Source organism: Neofelis nebulosa, chromosome 4 (assembly GCF_028018385.1).
Source record: "Neofelis nebulosa isolate mNeoNeb1 chromosome 4, mNeoNeb1.pri, whole genome shotgun sequence".
In the NCBI taxonomy this organism is placed as follows: domain Eukaryota; kingdom Metazoa; phylum Chordata; class Mammalia; order Carnivora; family Felidae; genus Neofelis; species Neofelis nebulosa.
In genome coordinates this window covers 46,582,554-46,601,499 of record NC_080785.1, presented here as the reverse complement: position 1 = coordinate 46,601,499, position 18,946 = coordinate 46,582,554, and the positions used below count along the sequence as shown (strand labels likewise).

General features: G+C 40.0%; 1 protein-coding gene across 11 annotated transcripts in view; it reads right to left on the bottom strand.

Moving 5' to 3' along the window:
• PDE1C (phosphodiesterase 1C) overlaps positions 1-18,946 on the bottom strand; it is a 516,106-nt gene that overhangs the window by 61,606 nt on the left and 435,554 nt on the right. For all 11 annotated transcript variants that reach the window (XR_009260337.1, XM_058724658.1, XM_058724659.1 and 8 more), the window contains 2 exons: positions 9,207-9,437; positions 2,464-2,541 (listed from right to left, as the gene is read on the bottom strand). Coding sequence is in view for 10 of the 11 variants with exons in the window: in XM_058724658.1 (XP_058580641.1) it covers positions 2,464-2,541; positions 9,207-9,437 (309 nt within the window). In the remaining variant the exon portion in view is untranslated. The remainder of the gene's footprint in view (positions 1-2,463; positions 2,542-9,206; positions 9,438-18,946) is intronic.

The window sequence follows — 18,946 nt, the reverse complement described above, 5'->3', positions numbered from 1 at the left end:
GAATTGTGCTTGGATACTTCTCGACAATTAGAGCTGTCACCACCAGTTCCCAGGGGTTATATGAGGGGTAGGGGCATTAAAAATAGTTAAATTGACTCCCTCTGGTCATCAAATGTAATAGGATCTATTAAAAAGAAATGTTCAAAATGTATGCTAGTTTTTAAAAGTCAATGTACCCACTGATCTACCTATCATTTAAAAAAAAAATCTAAAGTAGAGAGTTTTGATGACCAAAGAGGAAGAGATAAATGAGACCAATCAATTTCTTTTACACTCATGCCACCAAGAAGAGCTTTAGTCCTGGTAAAGATTTTTGGCTAAGATAGCACAAGTAACTGAAACCCAATGATCTATGTTCTTATGATACCAAAGCAGTGATAATGACTGATGTCATGCTAGCACATCAATGAAATTAAAATACAAAGTTGTTCACGTCCAGGTTTGTATACAAACTTGCTAGTGTAGGGACACACCTGACTCCATGTGAAGCAGTGGAAAGTTAAGAGTTATAGAGGGAAAAAGGGGTAGATACCAGAAAATGTCTCTTCTTCACTTACTTCACCCTATTCACTGAATTAGGGCTATGGGCTCAAGAATTCCATCCATTAAAAAATCAAGTTTTACATTTATTTGTTCAATAGAACATAGTGTCTATTCACTCCTTCCCATACCCTCCTTTTTCAAAAAAAATTTTTAATGTTTATTTATTTTTGACAGAGGGAGAGACAGAGCATGAGTGGGGGAGAGACAGAGAGGGAGACCCAGAATCCGAAGCAGGCTCCAGGCTCTGAGCTGTCAGCACAGAGCCCGAGGCGGGGCTCAAACTCACGGAGTGTGAGATCATGACCTGAGCTGAAGTCGGATGCTCAACTGACTGAGCCACCCAGGTGCCTCCCCCCATACCCTCCTTTTAAAAAAGCTGTTTAGTTATTTTAAATACTTGGGGACAATTCAGTTATAAAGGACACAGGTAAAATAGAAGGGCTTATTGCAGGTAATAAAATTTAATTCACAATGCCCGCATGACAAGGTCATAGTAGATATTTTAGCACAATATAAAAATGCAACAAGACCTGATGTGAAAGATTTGGGACTTAGTTTATTCTTCAGTTTTACGCTATAGGAGTTCACATGGGCTAGTGACTGGATGCAGGATGGGCCTGGTGTCCAGGTGCTGGGTTAATATCTACCACCATTCTCCTCCACTGCACACTTTCTGGCTTGTGTTACCTTGACTTGGGTTTAATGATATGTGGCAACAAACTGTACCCATAACAGAGTCTGACTAAGAGACAGTCATTTTGAATTCTGTTTTGTCTCCATGTAATTCATGTCTTAGTCACAATCTTCAAGGAGGGTATTTTTATTAGGTACATGGTTTCCATTTGCATAAACAATCTGGTGAAAAACTGCACATGGGTGCTCCCTAGGTATTATGCGATAAGACACCTGGAGTGAATTATTTGAATGAACTTAAAAGAAAAGACTTGAGAACTGATTTCACGCATACGAGTAAAGAAAGCCTGTCACAGTGATTTAGAGACAAAAGCTAGAGGTTGCTTCCTTTTTAATAGATATGTGAGGAGTTGTGTTCAAATTTCTTCTTATTTCTCAGTCTGAATACCCGTATTTGTTCTTCAATGACATTAGAACCAAGGTTAGCATTCGGTGCAGGCAAGTGTGAACCAAAGAGAGTCTGGGACTCTAACAAAACCACGTACATGTATGAAGGAGCCACGAGGAATAAGCCCATGTCACAACTGAAATAGTAGATTTCTATATAAGGCAAGAACAGTTTTCTCAGTAGGACAATACAAAGTCTGAAGGATAATATAATCTGAACTTTCAGGTTTTAGAAATAGTAGAATGCTCTTTGTGAAAAGTAAAAGCAGCATCCATGGAGCATATCACAAGATAGCTTCATTCTAATCTGTTTGGTTGAGATTGCCATCCAAAGCTTGCCTTTAAGACTTATTCTCGCTGACCAAACTGCTTTCTACACTCAGTATGATCTCCAATAGGTGGGTTTCCCAACATAGTGATAACACTGAACAGGTATCTGTTTTTACTGAAACTAGTAATTCCTCATTAAAAGAAAAAAATATGAAAACTGAAAACATGGAACATTTCCCATTTATGCTGCACAATTCGCAAAGACTTGTATTCCATTCTAATCATCAAGTCCACAGTCAACTTTAAAGTTAAAATGAAAAAAATGGCAAGTGATAAAGCGAGAGTAGAGAATGTATTTATGATGAAGAAAGAATGGTGGGGAGGAAGAGATAAAACAATCATCTGTAAATTATCAAAAAAGGGATAGACTACTCTTTAAATGTAGTGAAGTGGTTTTTTTAGGGTATAAGAATATATTAACAACCATGATTTCAATTTTAGGTGTAATTCTAACAAATTGCATTAAATTGCACATTTTATGGAAAAGTATAATGGAAATTATGTTCTTACCATCTGTTTTCTTTGAATCATTTCCGACATTGGATTGATCCTTCCTGTCTGTCTTATTTTTACCATCTTTCAAGTCACCTGAAAGTAATAAACATGACAAACAGTATAGAGCTAAAAGGGAAGTTATAAATATCCTTAAACTTGTCAAGGTAAGTAGAGGAAAACGAAGTGCATAAGTTTAGTCACGAGGGGGTACATGTCTGAATGCAAATATCTTTTATAGCCACATATTAGGCCTCAAAAATTAGATTACAATACAGAAACTAAGACAAAGCTCCTGTTAAACAATGTTTGCTTAATCCAAGAATGTTTATTTCCAAGAAAGGCAGTTCAGCTTTATTATTAGGCTGTGGAGTGAAGAAAAACTTAAGTCAAATGTAAGTTATACCAGGTAATAGCTATTTAACTTCTATATGCTTCAGTTTCCTCATCTGCAAAATGGGGATAATAATAACTACTTTATAGACATAATATAAGGAAAAATGTATTTAAGGTATTGAATAAATCATCTAGCCCATCACTCAATGACAATTGTTACTGTCAAACAGAGCTATAAATAGTATTCTAAGTAATGAGCTTGTTGAAACATGATTCGTAAATGTTAAAAAACACTACGCAAACAAATGTACAATAAACACGTGTCAAAAACTTACTTAATTCATTTATGAAGGAACCAGAGAGACAGCGAGGATGGTATTCAAGGGCATTTAAGGAAATGGGTATTAATAGGCATTTTATAAAACTGTTAAAATAAGACGGTTGTGTTGGAAATAAAACTGGTTATGTCGTACAATAAAATCAAAACCTTTGGGGGGTTATCTCCTCTAACAGTCAAAAATCTGTAAGTTAGCATATAACTTCATAGCACCTAGGCTTGAGTCAAACAGTAAATGACAAAGTTAGACATAGTCATGTTCTCCCACAGCCAGGGTCATCAAACTATAGCTCGTGGGCCAATCTGGAAAAAAAGGTTTTTTTGGAAACAGTCATTTATATATTGTCTGTGGCTGCTTTCATGCTATAGTGGTAGGAGCTGTATGGTTGCAAGAGAGACACGCAAAACCAGGAATAGTTACTGGCTGGGTCTACGCAAAAAAAGTCTGCTGACCCCGTCTAAGATAATTAATCCCTGGGCATGTGTGTTCAACAGTATGCCAGCGTGACATTGAAAGGACATGGCACCCTTTCCCCCAGCCTTATTCTCAAGTTTTGGAATTTTTTCTTACAGTCTTACTGATGGCATCTTTCTGTTGTAGCCTGCATAAAACCCAGAATAGATTACAACTAAAATACTGGTACTATTGAAGGGAAAAGACCCTAAGAATAATTACAACCAGGAAGAAGTGAGCAGGGTCCTATCTCTTTTTGCTTTCTTTGTGCCAGGCAGTGTGCTAAATGCTTTGCATGCATCATTTCATTAAATTCTTGTAACAACCCCATTATGAAGGTACTACTATTGAAAGTAGATAAATTCATCAAAGATGAATTCACTAAAGGATCAATCTGCAGAATAACAAACTCATCAAATGATTGAAGAGATTTTCCAAGTCTGAGTTTTCTTCTAACTTCCCTGCAGCCACTCTGTCATACACTGGTTGGTCCAGCTTTGTTGAACACAGTGCACTGTGTATGCCCATAACCTTGCATATATGTGTCTCCTTCTGGCAGCACGACTGCTCCTGTTGGCTACCGTGGATCTGGTTTAAGCCATTCGACTAATAGTTTTTGCATAAATGGCCAATTGATCTTTCTACAAAGTGATTTTGTTTAAACCGACTTGTGAAGAATTGACATGAAACTCATATTGTCATCTCCATTTTATGGCTCTGGAACCTAAGCCACGGATAAAGTAATTTACTACAGTATACATAGATGGGTCTGATTCTAGAGGCTAAGCTCTCAACTACTGTATCTTGCAACTTCCCTATGAAGTTTAACTTTCTGATTTTGGGCTTCTGTTCACTGTTGCCATTTCTAAATGCCTTTGGTCTACAGATTTATAAAGAAATGATTATATAAGGAAAACTGAAGACCATTTTGGGTTGTGATACATTAACAATGTATTTTCAATGAAATTCGACAAATCCTAAGTTAAGTTGGGAGTCAGTAAATTCTCCAAGGTTCCTCTTAATTCGGAATGGGATGAACTGGCTGAAGGGATTGAGGAAAAAGGTCAACTCTAGCCACAGTGTAAGCAGGAGGAGTTCAAGTGAAGGAAATGGTCACCACCCTTTACCACCATTAATGGCCAAAGAGAGGATTCCTTTGGAGGTTCCATGAAACAGTTCAAATACTGGCTTCTTCCTGTTTTAAGGATGCCAGAGATAGATTCAAGGATCTTAAGAAAAATGATCTTCCTTTCCCAAATGAGCCTTCACACCCCTAATGCACAATGCTTTATGCCTTCAGGGTTTCCCTGGACTGGAGATTTAGGTACAGCTGCAGCAAAAGACCAGGATGTCTTCCAGAAGTCAGCAGGAGGGGTTCGATTTGCTGGATTCTAGCCAGCAGCTTGTGGCAGCCTGCCTTCTCCTCAGTCAGGGTTGGGGAGGCTGATAGAGAAAGTACCTTGATGGAGACCAGAGCTTAGGGGATCTCACAGTTGCTGAAGAGGACCACACCTCCAGAACCCCACTTAACCAAAATCCTTCAGTTCTATCCCGGAAGTATCTTGGGCGACCACAAAGAAGGGTGCTGGGAAAGTGACACATGTTTGTTTGATGATGTTCCTTGAACATAACCCATTAGGTAATTTCCCATGGGTTGTATATGGAGTAATGGCTGATGTGAGCTGTTATTCAATAAACAGGGGAAACAAAAGAGCCTTTCTGCACAGTTATAAATCATTTTAATTAGGCTCCTGTAACACAGTCTCAAACCACCATTAGCCTTTCTTATTATTGCTCAAAATTGACTTATTTTCCCATCTCTTATTTTAATACTTAATTTTTAAGGGAAATGGTAGACTGTTGATTACTTTGGGAAATAAACACAGTTGTGAAACCAACCCAGCCTAGCTGAAAACTTGGGCTCCTGTTTGTTCCTTTCAGGCTCTCCCTCTTACAGCCTTCAAAATAAATTACTGCCACCTTTGCCCTCTCTGGGTATTTGTTTGTACCCATTTCATAAAATTCATAACCATTTCTATGACTGGCATGTTTATGTTCATTGGTTTCTCTCCCTGACCAGACCCGGGATTGGTAAACTATGGCCCATGGGCCAAACATGGCCCAGTACTTGGTCTTACATGGCTCACAAACTAAGAATAGTTTTTACATTATTCAATGGTTGAAAAAAGGGAAGAATATTTAATGATGTTTGAAAATTGTATAGGATTGAAACTTGAATTTTCATAAATAAAGTTTTATTGGAATATGGCCATGCCGATTTGTTTATATGTTAGCTGTAGCTGCTTGCACTAAAACAGGAGTGTTAAGCAGTTGTAACAGGGACTGCATAGCTCCCAAAGCCTACACTATTCACTATCTGGTCTTTTACAGAAAAAGTGTGCCAATCCCGGGAATAAACAGATCATAAGCTTCTTGTGGACCTCCACTGAGCCTCAATATTTTTCTGATTTCCTGTTCTCCCAGTAGTGCCAAAACTTGCAAATAGTAGGGACATGCTGATTATGAAATATAAAATTTGGACTCGGACCTGAATTTGACTTGAAATCTCTACTTAGTGGTTTCTTGACCTTAAGAAAGTGATTTAACCTCTCTGAGTTTCAGTTTCCTCATCTGTAAAATGGGAACGAGGTATGTACCTCCAGAGTTGTTAGCATTTTTAAATGTAGATAAAATCTCATGTACAATGTCTGGCAGATGTTAAGCATTCATTAAATGTTAGAGATATTACAATGACTATGTTGATTAAGGGAAAGCCATTTTTTTACCCACTTTCCTAAAAGACAAAAAAATAGGGAAGAAATACATCTTGCCTCTCTCAGGAGCCCTTACATATTCCTCCTTTGGGAAGGAGAGACTCGTCTAGAAGGAGGAGTTTGAGAATGCAGAGCTCGGCCCAGCCACCCATTTCTCTGGTTCCCAACTCCCTTTGAGATGTGCTTTCCACAAAACATACACCTTTTCAGCCACTCCAGAAGCAGCCTGCTGGGGTGCTAGGATACTGGGGTGGTGGCAGGAGGCAGGGGTGGTGGTCCTAGTCCCGCCTGCTCTGCCAGTGTCTGGTTGGCTGAGCTCAGCTCAGGGCAGATGTGTGACGTAGCCCATGTGCTCAGCAGACCAAGGTCACATTTTCCAATTCAATTCTAGCTGCAGTAGAGCTAATATTTTGATCATGGACTTTTTGATTCTGGTATCTCTCTCTTAGTTGGTTCTGACCTCAGGAGTGGATGAGATGGGGTCTTTCGCACTGTCCTCTAAAACTCCAACAGGTATATCATAAATTCTTATAAAGCTGAACATATTTTCTGGACCATGATGCACCTGAATACAAAACAAATGAGCTATGAGCAGTCTCTAGAACCAGGCTGCTGAGGGTCTGGACAAGTGGATAAAGGCCTTCTCTACCTCCTATGGTGGTCATGAGGTTACCTGAGGGAATTTATGTAAAATTCTTGAAACGTGATATGAGCTATCATCATTATCATATGTATTAAAATACTGTTTTCTGATTCTACATGTTATATATGTTCATTACAAAAATAACTGGAGAGTGTCGTGCTAAGCACCTTCTATATATTTCTCATTTACTCAGGCTATATAGCATACATAATAGCTATAGTATGGCCCTACGAAGGAGGTAAGAGAATACATACATAAAGAGAGGACTTAACACAGCATCTGATGTAGGCGCACCTGGGTGGCTTAGTCGATTAAGTGTCTGACTTTGGCTCAGGTCATAATTCCGTGGTTTGTGGGTTCGAGCCCCGTGTTGGGTTCTGTGCTGACAGCTCAGAGCCTGGAGCCTGCTTCAGATTCTATGTCTCTCTTTCTCTGCACCTCCCCTGCTCGTGCACATGCATACTCTCTGTCTCTCTCTTTCTCTCTCTCAAAAATAAATAGGGGCGCCTGGGTGGCGCAGTCGGTTAAGCGTCCGACTTCAACCAGGTCACGATCTCGCGGTCCGTGAGTTCGAGCCCCGCGTCAGGCTCTGGGTTGATGGCTCGGAGCCTGGAGCCTGTTTCCGATTCTGTGTCTCCCTCTCTCTCTGCCCCTTCCCCGTTCATGCTCTGTCTCTCTCTGTCCCAAAAATAAATAAAAAACGTTGAAAAAAAAAATTTTTTTTAAAAAAAAAATAAATAAACATAAAAAAAAAAACCCAGCATCTGGTGTACAGTCAATAAATCCTAGTTTGTTCTATTGCTGTAATTGTTTTTTGCTATCATTATCATTACTGGAAGCTCACAAGTGGTCCTTGCTGTGAGCAGGTATTATTACACACATTTTACAGAGACAGGAGAAGGTTAAGTAACCTGGCCATGGCCACTTAGAAGTGAGAGGCACAGCTGTAACTGGAATCCAGGTCTGTCTGACTGCAAAACTACCTTGCCACAACCTGGCATTTGACAGCTCCAGAGACTCTGAACTTCCTGCTCTTCCCTGAAGAAGGTAACCAACTCCACGCCCTTGTGCCTTAGCTCATCTTGCTCCCTCTGTCTAAGAAGTCCCAGTCTCCCATCTGACCAGCAAACTTCAGCATTTAAAGCAAAGCTCAGGCATCACCACCTCCTGAAGTTTTCTGTGACATTTCTCCATTCCACAATCCCCAGATGCAACAAAGCTAATGTCTCTTTTTTGACATGATCCTTGGGCATTTTATCAGCCATGCTACTACTGTTACTAGCTCGGAATCACTTCTGAGGATGTTCATACCCCTATGAGATTGGGGACTTCCTATGGCTTTTCCATTTCTAAATTCTCAGTGCCAAGCACAGTGCTTCGCACATAGTTATTAACCAATAAATATCTGTTGCCTTAAATATTAAGAAATCATCAACAGTAAGTACAATCATCCAGATCATCCTGGTACTTTTCTGGTCTTAAAACCTAAAGTTCTGGGGCACCTGGGTGGCCCAGTCGGTTGAGCATCTGACTTCGGCTCAGGTCACGATCTTGTGGTTCAGGAGTTCGAGCCCCACGTCAGGCTCTGTGCTGACAGCTCAGAACCTGGAGCCTGCTTTGGATTCTGTGTCTCCCTCTCTCTGCCCCTCCCTGATTCATGCGCTCTCTCTCTCTCAAAAATAAACATTAAAACAAATTTTAAACCTAAAGCTCTGCATGCAGGAAACCCCTCAGTCCCAGGCAAGGTGGTCACCCTAATGTATATACTTACTCACCTACAGATGGCCAGACACATACTATAGGAACGGACCCTAGATAGACCAGGGCCCCAGCCCTGCCTACTAAAGGGATAGTACATATGGAAGACTGATTTTCCAGTCCACCCACCTGGGCAATAAGCCCTCAGGAACGTGCTGGGATTGTTAACAGGCATTTCCTCAGTGGATAGGCAGGCACTGGCCAGAGTCTCCAGAACAGCTGGGAAAGGCCTGGAAGGTATAAATCTCCCCAGAGAGAATGGCTCAAGCAAGCCTCTGGCTGCTTTTGATGGGATCCTAATGGGGTCCACAGCCCAGTGAGGTGTGATCAGCAGCAGCTGGAAGACCACAGAAGCCCCGTCCTGAGAGGCGTCCTCACGGGTGTGGCTGTTGGCCAGTTTCCATTCATCACGTCATCAGCACCCCGAAAAGAGCCTTTCACCGGTGAAACTGTACTCACCATTCTGTTGTTTTTCTCCTGAGGACTTCTCAGCTTTGGAATTTTTCCCACGAGGGTTGTCGCTTTTGTTTGTGCGAGTTCCATTGACTTGATTCTTAGCTTCCCCAGATGTCTTTTTCTCAGCTTTGCCAGCCGCGCCTTCTTCAGCCTGGCTTTTGGCTTCCATTTCCTTTTGCTTCTCCTCCGCGGCCAGGCGAGCTTTTTCCTCTGCTTCCTTCTTGGCCTTCTCCTCTGTACCCAGGGCAAGTTAGGAAAGGCACAGAAAAGATAAAAAGAGGTCACACTATTAGGGAAATTGCCTCTTTGAACAAAACCAAGCCTTTGCACTGAGTGTTTGGGGTATATTTTTGGTTAATTCACATCAGATTAGTGTGTATATTCAGGAAACCAATAAAATTGGTTCATGGTGATGTCATTTGTGAAATCAGTGGATTATAAGGGAGGGAAGGGAGAAAATAATAATAATAATAAGGATAATGATAATGAATAAATCAAGATTATAATTGGCAATTTCAATATTATCATCAGTGACTTCTCCTGAGTGTGTCCTCTATGCCAGGTATTATGCTAAGTGCTTTTCAAGGAATACTTCCTTACATTCTCAAAATACCTTTAAGCAGTAGCTATTATTACTAAAACCATATTTTATGGAAGTGAAGTCAAGGCTCAGGTACATTACAAAACTCTCCTGTGCCACTGTGAAAATTGGAGTTTCATGTAGATCTGTTTAGGATCTGGAGTTTAAACATAAACAACTGATTACAAAACAGAAAGACAGGAAAAATAATTGCCACTAGAACAATACAGTTTCAGGTCACTGTTTGTGAATTTAAAAGTAGGATGAGGATGGGGCGCCTCAGTGGCTCAGTCGGTCGAGCGTCCGACTTTGGCTCAGGTCGTGATCTTACAGCTCGTGAGTTCGAGCCCCGCATCGGGCTCTGGGCTGACAGCTCGGAGCCTGGAGCCTGCTTCGGATTCTGGGTCTCCCTCTCTCTCTGCCCCTAACCTACTCGCATTCTGTCTCTGTCTCTCTCAAAAATAAATAAACATTAAAAAAAAAAAATTTTAAGTAGGAAGAGGATAATTAGGCCTTACAAAACACAGGTCTTCAAACTGTCCACAAGATTAGAGGTGGCCTTCAGTTTGGCCAGGTGTCCTGGTCTGTATCTTCCCCTTTAGTGACAGGATGTCAGCCGTATTGCCAATTCTGCTTACTATGAAAGGATCTGGCTCTGTGTTTCATCAAAAACATGGCATAATTACATATGGTCAAGTATACATGAAAAGATAGATTGGTTCATTCAACTGATAGTTTATTGAATAGCTACAGTGTCAAGCACCATTTTAGGTGCTGGGAATGTAGCAGCACGTAAGAATTATGAAATAGAAAAGATCATAATTAAGTAAACAAGTCACTAAGATAATTTCAGGTGGTGAAAGGGTTTTATAAAAATGGTGAAGCAAAATAATATGATGGAACACAATAAACATAAAGGAGGGAGGTGGCATTGCATCAGGAGGTAAAGAAAGTGCAATTTGACCAGATTCTTTGTCATGAATTGCTGGCTGTGCAATAATTAGGGGAAATGGCATATAAGACAGAGGAATTTAAAAATGTCAAGGCCATGAGGTAGGAATGAGTGTAGAATGTTCAAGGGATATTGAGTTAGTCAGTATGGCTACCACAAGTTTAGAAGAGGTTAGTGACAGATGATGTGGTCAAATGGCCAAGGACATGCAGAATTGAGGTCATGCGGGGGCCTTGGAGGCAATAAAGTGGCACTTGGTTGCAGAAAGTGACACACACCTAACAGAGACCAATCATCCCTTAGGGTAGAGGCTCACCCCATTTAGCATTCAACTGACTCAAAAGGCTTTCCAGATTGTGCCATCCATTATAGAAAACATTATTTCATTTTTTAAACCTAGGTGTGTTGTGTTAAAAATATCCTACACCTCATTATTATCAGGGGTCCTCTTGATTTCCCTTGGTTAGTGTTGGTCCTGAAAAAGCTAGCTTTCACAGACGACAAGTTTGTTTTTAATCTAATGGTCACCAGAGTGGTTGTTTCCCCTGTTTTACCTGGTTAAGAGCACAAAGCCCAAATCTGATCCAGGTTCACCTGTCATTGAACTGTATTGTATTTTGTGGATGTCGATGATCTCTGGCTTCACTTGGCTTCTCCCGCCCCTAGATTTGCCTGGCTTCAATGTCCTCCTTAATATATTATGAAGTTTTTATTACTCTTTTCATTGATTCATCTATCCACCTATCCAACTCAATGCCTTGGTGTCACCCCAGACAAATTAAATCGTATTCTGGAGGGAGAGGGGCAAGAATAGGATATTTTAAATGCTCTCCAGATGATTCTAACATGCAATCAGGATTGATGAGCACTCATTTAAATTTTAAATGTTTGCCATTCACTATTTCCTGACATTCTACTTCCCAAGAGGATGCATTTATACTTTACAATGAAAAGGCGAGGAAAGATTTCTTTACAAAATAACTTAATTATGCACATATAGAGTATGATATCTCTTCTGACTTCTACAGAAAAGTACAACTAAGGAGTAAGAAGATGCCCCTGCAGAAAATAGTGAAATGGCATTCTCAGTGGACTACAGGGTCACAGGAGGCCCCCTGGAATGTTCGCCCAGACTTCCTCTCACCCTCGCATAGTGCCCGAGAGACAGAAGTCAAATGTCATCTCCATCACTGAATTCGCAGCATCTGGCACATAGAAGACGCTCATGGAGTATTTGTTAACTAAGTGAAAATGCACACAATGGGTATGATTTGCCCAATCTGCCAATGAACCTGACTTGTACATATTCCATCTGTAATCTAGACCTGTGTAAAATACAGAAAGCATACAAACTCTAAAGTCCTATCTTGAAAGAGTTAGCCATTTGACAAATGTTGGTTTCCTTAACCACTAAATACAGGTGAGTAAAAAAAAGATGATTGTACTTACTATATAGAGAGGAAAAGTGAGGGGGAGGGGAATTCACTCACATTCAGGTAGCAGGTTAAATAGTTTATGGTCCCCTCACAGAATCCCCACTGAATCTGTGGCAAACTTTCAACATTCAAAATATCCACAAGGCAAAAGCAACTGATAAAAACTGAAGGTGTTAAATTCTGGTTTGCTACAGAAGAGCATAAAATATGTGAGCAAAAAAAATTTATTTGACAACTGAGTCAGAACAATTTTCTATGGAAATCTAGCAAGGAAAAATAAAAACTGGGAGAAGGTCCATTTCAGAAACAAATCCATGTTTGCTCAACTACAGCTGACAGCGGTCAATTAATGTTTGAATTAATGAATGGCAGCTCTTATGACATTACAATCAGACCCCAGGCAGCCCGCCCTACTATATGACTCCTGTCCCTGTGGCAACTGTGTTCCAGCACGTGGCTTTGCCATGTTCTTCCACTTCACTACTCTACTCCCATCTCTCCATGATTCTGTGAAATAACTGAAATTAGTGTGATCAGCTATCAGCACCCAGCGATACTACTCAAAAGAAGTAGACAAAAACAAGCAAACATACAACTAAGAAAAAAATCAGCAGAAGGTATGTTTGTGCCACTGCAAACAGATTCTCATATATTTTCAGACATACAAGATACATAAACCTTTCCTACAAAGAGAAAAAGTAGACTAGCACACAATTAATTTGTGCTATAAGGTTCCAACGATAATATATATAGATTTAACTTGTCAGGTCTTAGATTTAGCATCCATGGCACTCGTAGGCTTCTAGACTAGTAGAAAGCAAATGCCATAGTTCAACTGCATTTCCTTTTGCTTCCCATTTCAGGATATCTGTGGGGATTTGACTCATTATGAAAATGGCCCAAACCAGCAGCTAATGAGTAAAGGTAGAGCAAAGCAGAGCAGGGGCCTCATGATCCACAAATCTTGCTTCTTCTCCTTAGAGCTGGTCCTATCCCACGCTGCATGCTATGCATTCTGGGAGAACTACATTGATTTCATTTCATCTCCCTTTCTGAATAATGGTTTGTAGTCTCTTGGTTAAAAATGGTATTGCAGTAGTTATCCCTTGGTAAAATTTTCTGAATTGCCTTCTTAAACTACCTACAGAGAGAGAGAGAGAAAAGGAAACTGAAAAACAACCAAAATACTATATGAATTTTGAATAGTTAACTCTTAGTTGTACACAAAAACAACAGAAAAATATCTCCAGCTATCTAAGGATCCAGAAGGTGTTCACACAGGATCTTTCTAAAAACTGAAGCCAAATGCTCTGGTTTCTCTTCAGATCGCATAAATCTTTCACCTTTTAAAAACTGAAGCCAAAAAGTGCTCCAACTGATAGAAAAATTCAACTAATATTAGAAACTTAAGAATAAGGAAATATATTAATGATGTGCAATAAAACTAGTAAATCTTAGCGTTCAATGGAAATAATTGTTTAATACATATAAAACTTGATGCAAATATTACAAATAATATTAAAGGTTAAGTTAATTATAAAATAATAATCTACTTATAATCACCTAGATTAAAAATCTCATAGTATTTCAACAAAAACAGTGATTATGTAGGAAATAAATAAAAATTCCATAAATCAGCATTTGCAAAGGAGTGTCATTATATACAATTACTTAATTTAATTTTTTAAAATGTTTTATTAATTTCTGAGAGAGAGACAGACAGAGTGCAAGCAGGGGAGGGGCAGAGAAAGAGGGAGACCCAGAATCTGAAGCAGGCTCCAGGCTCTGAGCTGTCAGCACAGATTCCGATGAGGAGCTTGAACCCACGAACCATGAGATCATGACCTGAGCCGAAGTTGGATGCTTTAACAGAGTAAGCCACCCAAGCTCAGCCATACCATTTCCTATTTACATTGATACACATAGGTCAATAAAAATGTAAAGGAAATCTCTGGTAAAATAAAAATAGGATATATTTTAAAAGACCATTTATAAAGTTAGCTGCGGGGTAGGGAGATGGATTAAATAGATAAAGGGGATTAAAAGATACAAAGTCCAGTTACAAATAAATAAGTCATGGAGATAAAAGCTAGAGCACAGGAAATATAGTCCTACTGAAAATATTGTAGTAATGTTATATGTTCAGAGATCGTGACTATACTTATCAGGGAAAAAAAGAACATAAAATTAAAAGGCATAGGACAAACTAGTGCAGGGCAGAAGTTGCAAGACACTTTGTCAACTGATGAATTACCATCCTTAACATATAAAGAGTTAATATGAATCAACAGTAAAAATATAAACATTTTAATGGAAAAATGAAGGGGGGATATAGGGAAATATTTCCCACTTCTATTGGGAGATAATATTAGTTGAAAAAAATTGCCAGAGAGAAATTTGATAATATATATCAAGAGCCTTACAGTTTTTCATCTACTTTGACAAAGGAAATTTCACACCTAGAAATTTATCCTAGATAAATAATCATACGTAGGCTCAAAGACTTTTGAACTTGCATGTTTTTAACACTGTGATATGCAATAATGAAGAATTGGAAACCAAAATGTGCAGAAATGGAGGAATGATTAAACTATGGTATCACATACAATGCAGACATTTAAATCATACTTTCCAAGAATACTAGTATGAAGATAAAGTGCTCAAAATAGAAATAGTAAAGTGAGGGGCACCTGGGTAGCTCAGTGAGGTAAGCATCCAGCTCTTGGTTTTGGCTTAGGTTACGATCTCGCAGTTCCATGAATTTGAGCCCCACGTCAGGCTCTGCACTGGTAGCAGGAAGCCTGCTTGGTATTTTCTCTGTCCCTCTCTTTCTCCCCCTCCCCCACTCACACTATCTCTGTCTCTCCCAAAATAAATAAATAAACTTAAAAAAATGTTTAAAAATGAAATACAGGACAATATTATACTATGATCGCAATGTGTGGGGAAAATTTTTACTTATATATATGCATGATAAATAAAATTAAAAAGAATTACATCGGGGGCACCTGGATGGTTCAGTTGGTTGAGGGTCCGACTTCAGCCCAGGTCATGATCTCACGGTTCATGAGATCTAGCCCCATGTAGAGGGCTCTGTGCTGACAGCTCAGAACCTGGAGCCTGCTTCTGATTCTGTGTCTTGCTCTCTCTGCCCCTGCCCTGCTTGCACTCACTCGCTCTCCCTCTCTCTCTCTCTCTCTTAAAAATAAGAATAAGCATTAAAAAATAAAAATAAACCAGCAATAGCACGGCTAGGAATTTGCCCAAGGGATATAGGAGTGCTGATGCATAGGGGCACTTGTACCCCAATGTTTATAGTAGCACTTTCAACAATAGCCAAATTGTGGACAGAACCTAAATGTCCATCAACTGATGAATGGATAAAGAAGTTGTGGTTTATACATACAATGGAATACTACTTGGCAATGAGAAAGAATGAAATCTGGCCTTTTGTAGCAACGTGGATGGAACTGGAGAGTGTGATGCTAAGTGAAATAAGTCCTACAGAGAAAGACAGATACCATATGTTTTCACTCTTATGCGGATCCTGAGAAACTTAAAAAAAGACCATGGGGGAGGGGAAGGAAAAAAAAGTTAGAGAGGGAGAGAGCCAAACAATAAGACACTCTTAAAACTGAGAATAAACTGAGGGTTGATGGGGGGGGGGGGGTAGGTGATGGGCATTGAGGAGAGCACCTGTTGGGATGAACACTGGGTGTTGTATGGAAACCAATTTGACAATAAATTTCATATTAAAAAAAAGAAAAGAGAAGAAAAAGAAAAGAAAAAAAGAATACATCAGAATTTCACTAATAGCTATGTCTGGTTGGAGAGGTTTGGAGTGATTTTTATTTTCTTCTTTATATATCTTACTTATATGTCAGCACTGTAACCTAAACACAAATTATTCTTACACCAGAAAAAAATGTTTAAAAAGTATTAAATACTAAACAAAAATTGATCAATATTGAGCCTGGGTGGCTCAGTCGGTTAAGCATCGACTTCGGCTGAGGTCAGGATCTCATGGTTTGTGAGTTCAAGCCCTGTGTCAGGCTCTGTGCTGACAGCTCAGAGTCTGGAATCTACTTCAGATTCTGTGTCTCCCTCTCTCTCTGCCCTCCCCCACTTGCCCTCTGTCTTTCTCTGTCTCTCTGTCTCTCTCTCTCTCTCCCTCTCTCTCTCTCAAAAACAAACATTAAAAAAAATTTTCAATTGATCAATATCGATCAGACTTGCAAATTGTTATAGCTACACATCTTTGTTTGGGAACAATAATTTTCAGCCCTGAGAGCTGTTAAGAAATATTGGTTTAATCTTTTCTAACAACTATGGGTTCTGGTCTAGCTCGCTTTGTAAATCAGGTTGGTCAGTAAAACCAAGACTTTAGATCCCATTCTAATCCATTTAATAACAACATAGGTTCAAGTGCTCCATACAGGTCAGGCTTTCTTGAAATCACGGTTTTCTGATAGAAAAGAACAATAGGCAAAACAGCCTGGGATAATCTGGTACAAACTGATCACCAGAGGGAAAAGAGATGCAAACTGAATTTCTTAACACCAGTGAACTAGTCAACAGCATTACCGGGAGGCTGAAAATGTAATAAAGTATTAGATATAGGTTAGTATTTTTACCACCGTCTTCATAACTCTGCATTCAAACCTCTAACTTTCTTTTCCAATTTTTTAAAGTAACAGCTATGAGTTATCAGGCACTAACCACACACAGGCTCTGTTCTCAGTGCTTTTCATATATTATTTCTGTTCTTTGCATCAGCTCTGTGATGTGTATTATCATCCCCAGAAGGTAATTTTCTCAAGAAATCTACATGAATCTGCCAAAGAGCACGGTGCAAATAGGGATTCAATTCTCCATTTCCCCACTAACTGAAATTTGCTTTGATATTCAAACTATTCTCCCACAAAACATACATAATCCAGGCTTTGTGCCTGTGCCCACTCCCTCCTTGTTCCCCATTTTTAAATATAGCACCTCCTTCAGGACTCAACCTCAAGCATCCTTGAAGTCCTGGCTACAGGATGCCTTCCCAAATACCCAAATAAGCAGGTTTAGGGAAACGTCCCTTTATGCTTCCAAAATAGCTTAACCATATCTCCATCAGCATACCTAACATTTTGTAATTATCCGCTTTTATTTATCTGTCATTCTTAAAGGGACAGTTTTCTCCTGGAAAAGAAACTAACGCTCCCCCAGGTCATTAGTTTCAGAAGGTAACTTAAGGAAGCCAGATAACTGCAAACAAATTATTCTGAAGTACCTCTTTAGACTGTGTGTTGTCAGGAATTGGATTTTCAAACGTAATGAGTGTAATTGATTACAAGAGAGTGCTTCTTTTGAGATGGGGTAGTAGCTGCCACTGCTGTTTGCAATGCCTGCCAACAGGGAGAATTTAAATGTTTAAAGCATCTGAATACACTGTGAGAGGCTACCCTTAAAGTACGGAAGAGGAGTTGGCTCCGTAGCTCAGGGTGCAACATCTGTCCTGAAATGATAAGGGCCCAATTATGCCTTAACAGCACCATAAACATAAATATAAATATAAACCCTCTGCCCCACATGAAATGAGCAGCCACTTGGACAGGATTCTGTGGACAAGCCACAGTGGCTGGCATCTGATTAACTCCAGCAGTGAGGTCTCTTCTCTCCCACACCGGAAGCACCCCCTGAAGTATGAGGGGCCAACAGGGCCAGAACGTGTTGTGCCCAGCCACTCCCGCACTTCTTCCAACGTGTTGTGCGGGCACTGGTGGATGAAAGGGTCAGTGCTGTGTTTGAGGATAGAACTCTCTTTCCTTGTTATGAGGATCAGGGGACAGGGGCCAGTGAGTGCTGGTGACAAGTGCAAATCCTTGAGTGAACTTCCGTTCTTTCTTTGAAAGAAACTCTGTGGTAATGCCTCCTGCCCTCAAGAGACTGTGAGCTTTGAGGATGAGGATGTCTGTTATTCACCTCTGCACTCTTGGCACAGAACACAGCCTGGCACATAGTAGGGATTCATTCAGTAGATGTTAACAAGCACTGACTATTATTGAAGGCTCACCTCCACAAATCCTACTGGGATCAGCCCCCTCACCGAGCTCCTCGCTGAGCTCCCAAGAGCCAACTATGTTTTCGTGCCTCCCTGGAATCAGGCACCACAGCATCACGCCCTTATCTCAGGTATGTGTTCCTCCCTAGACTACAAGATGAGCATGTAGTATGTATGGACCGTGTAGTATGTGTTCAATAAACACAAATACATGTATGAGCAAATGGGTTTCAGCTTTCAAGAAGCGCACAGATTTCAGTCTTTTTTATTTACAGTACCAAGAGTCATGATGTTTCTGATATGAATTTTGACGTTGGCCTCAATGAATTTTACCTACAAGTTACCTTCATCTCAGAAGATCAGTCTGAGTTATGACTGAAAAGAAGTTGAGAACATGAAAGGAAGATAAAAACGTATGCAAGGATATTAAAGCTCTCTCTGTCCTAACGTAATGGCAGGGGTGGCTATTGGCCAGGCTTTACTTAGAGGAAGGAAGAAATTAAGGCTTCACAAGTGTGTCACATGACACGAAATGAGAATGAAAGTAGTCCAGCAAAAACCAAGAAATAACAACACCCATCCTCTGTAGAATCTTTATACCAAAAAGAGGAATTTAGTCATATAGCACAAAGGTCATGCTGAAATGGGGACTCGGTGGGCTGCCTCGTTCTGTCATGTACTGAGCATTACGTACAATGAACAGCAAAAGACGGTAGAGCCTAACAT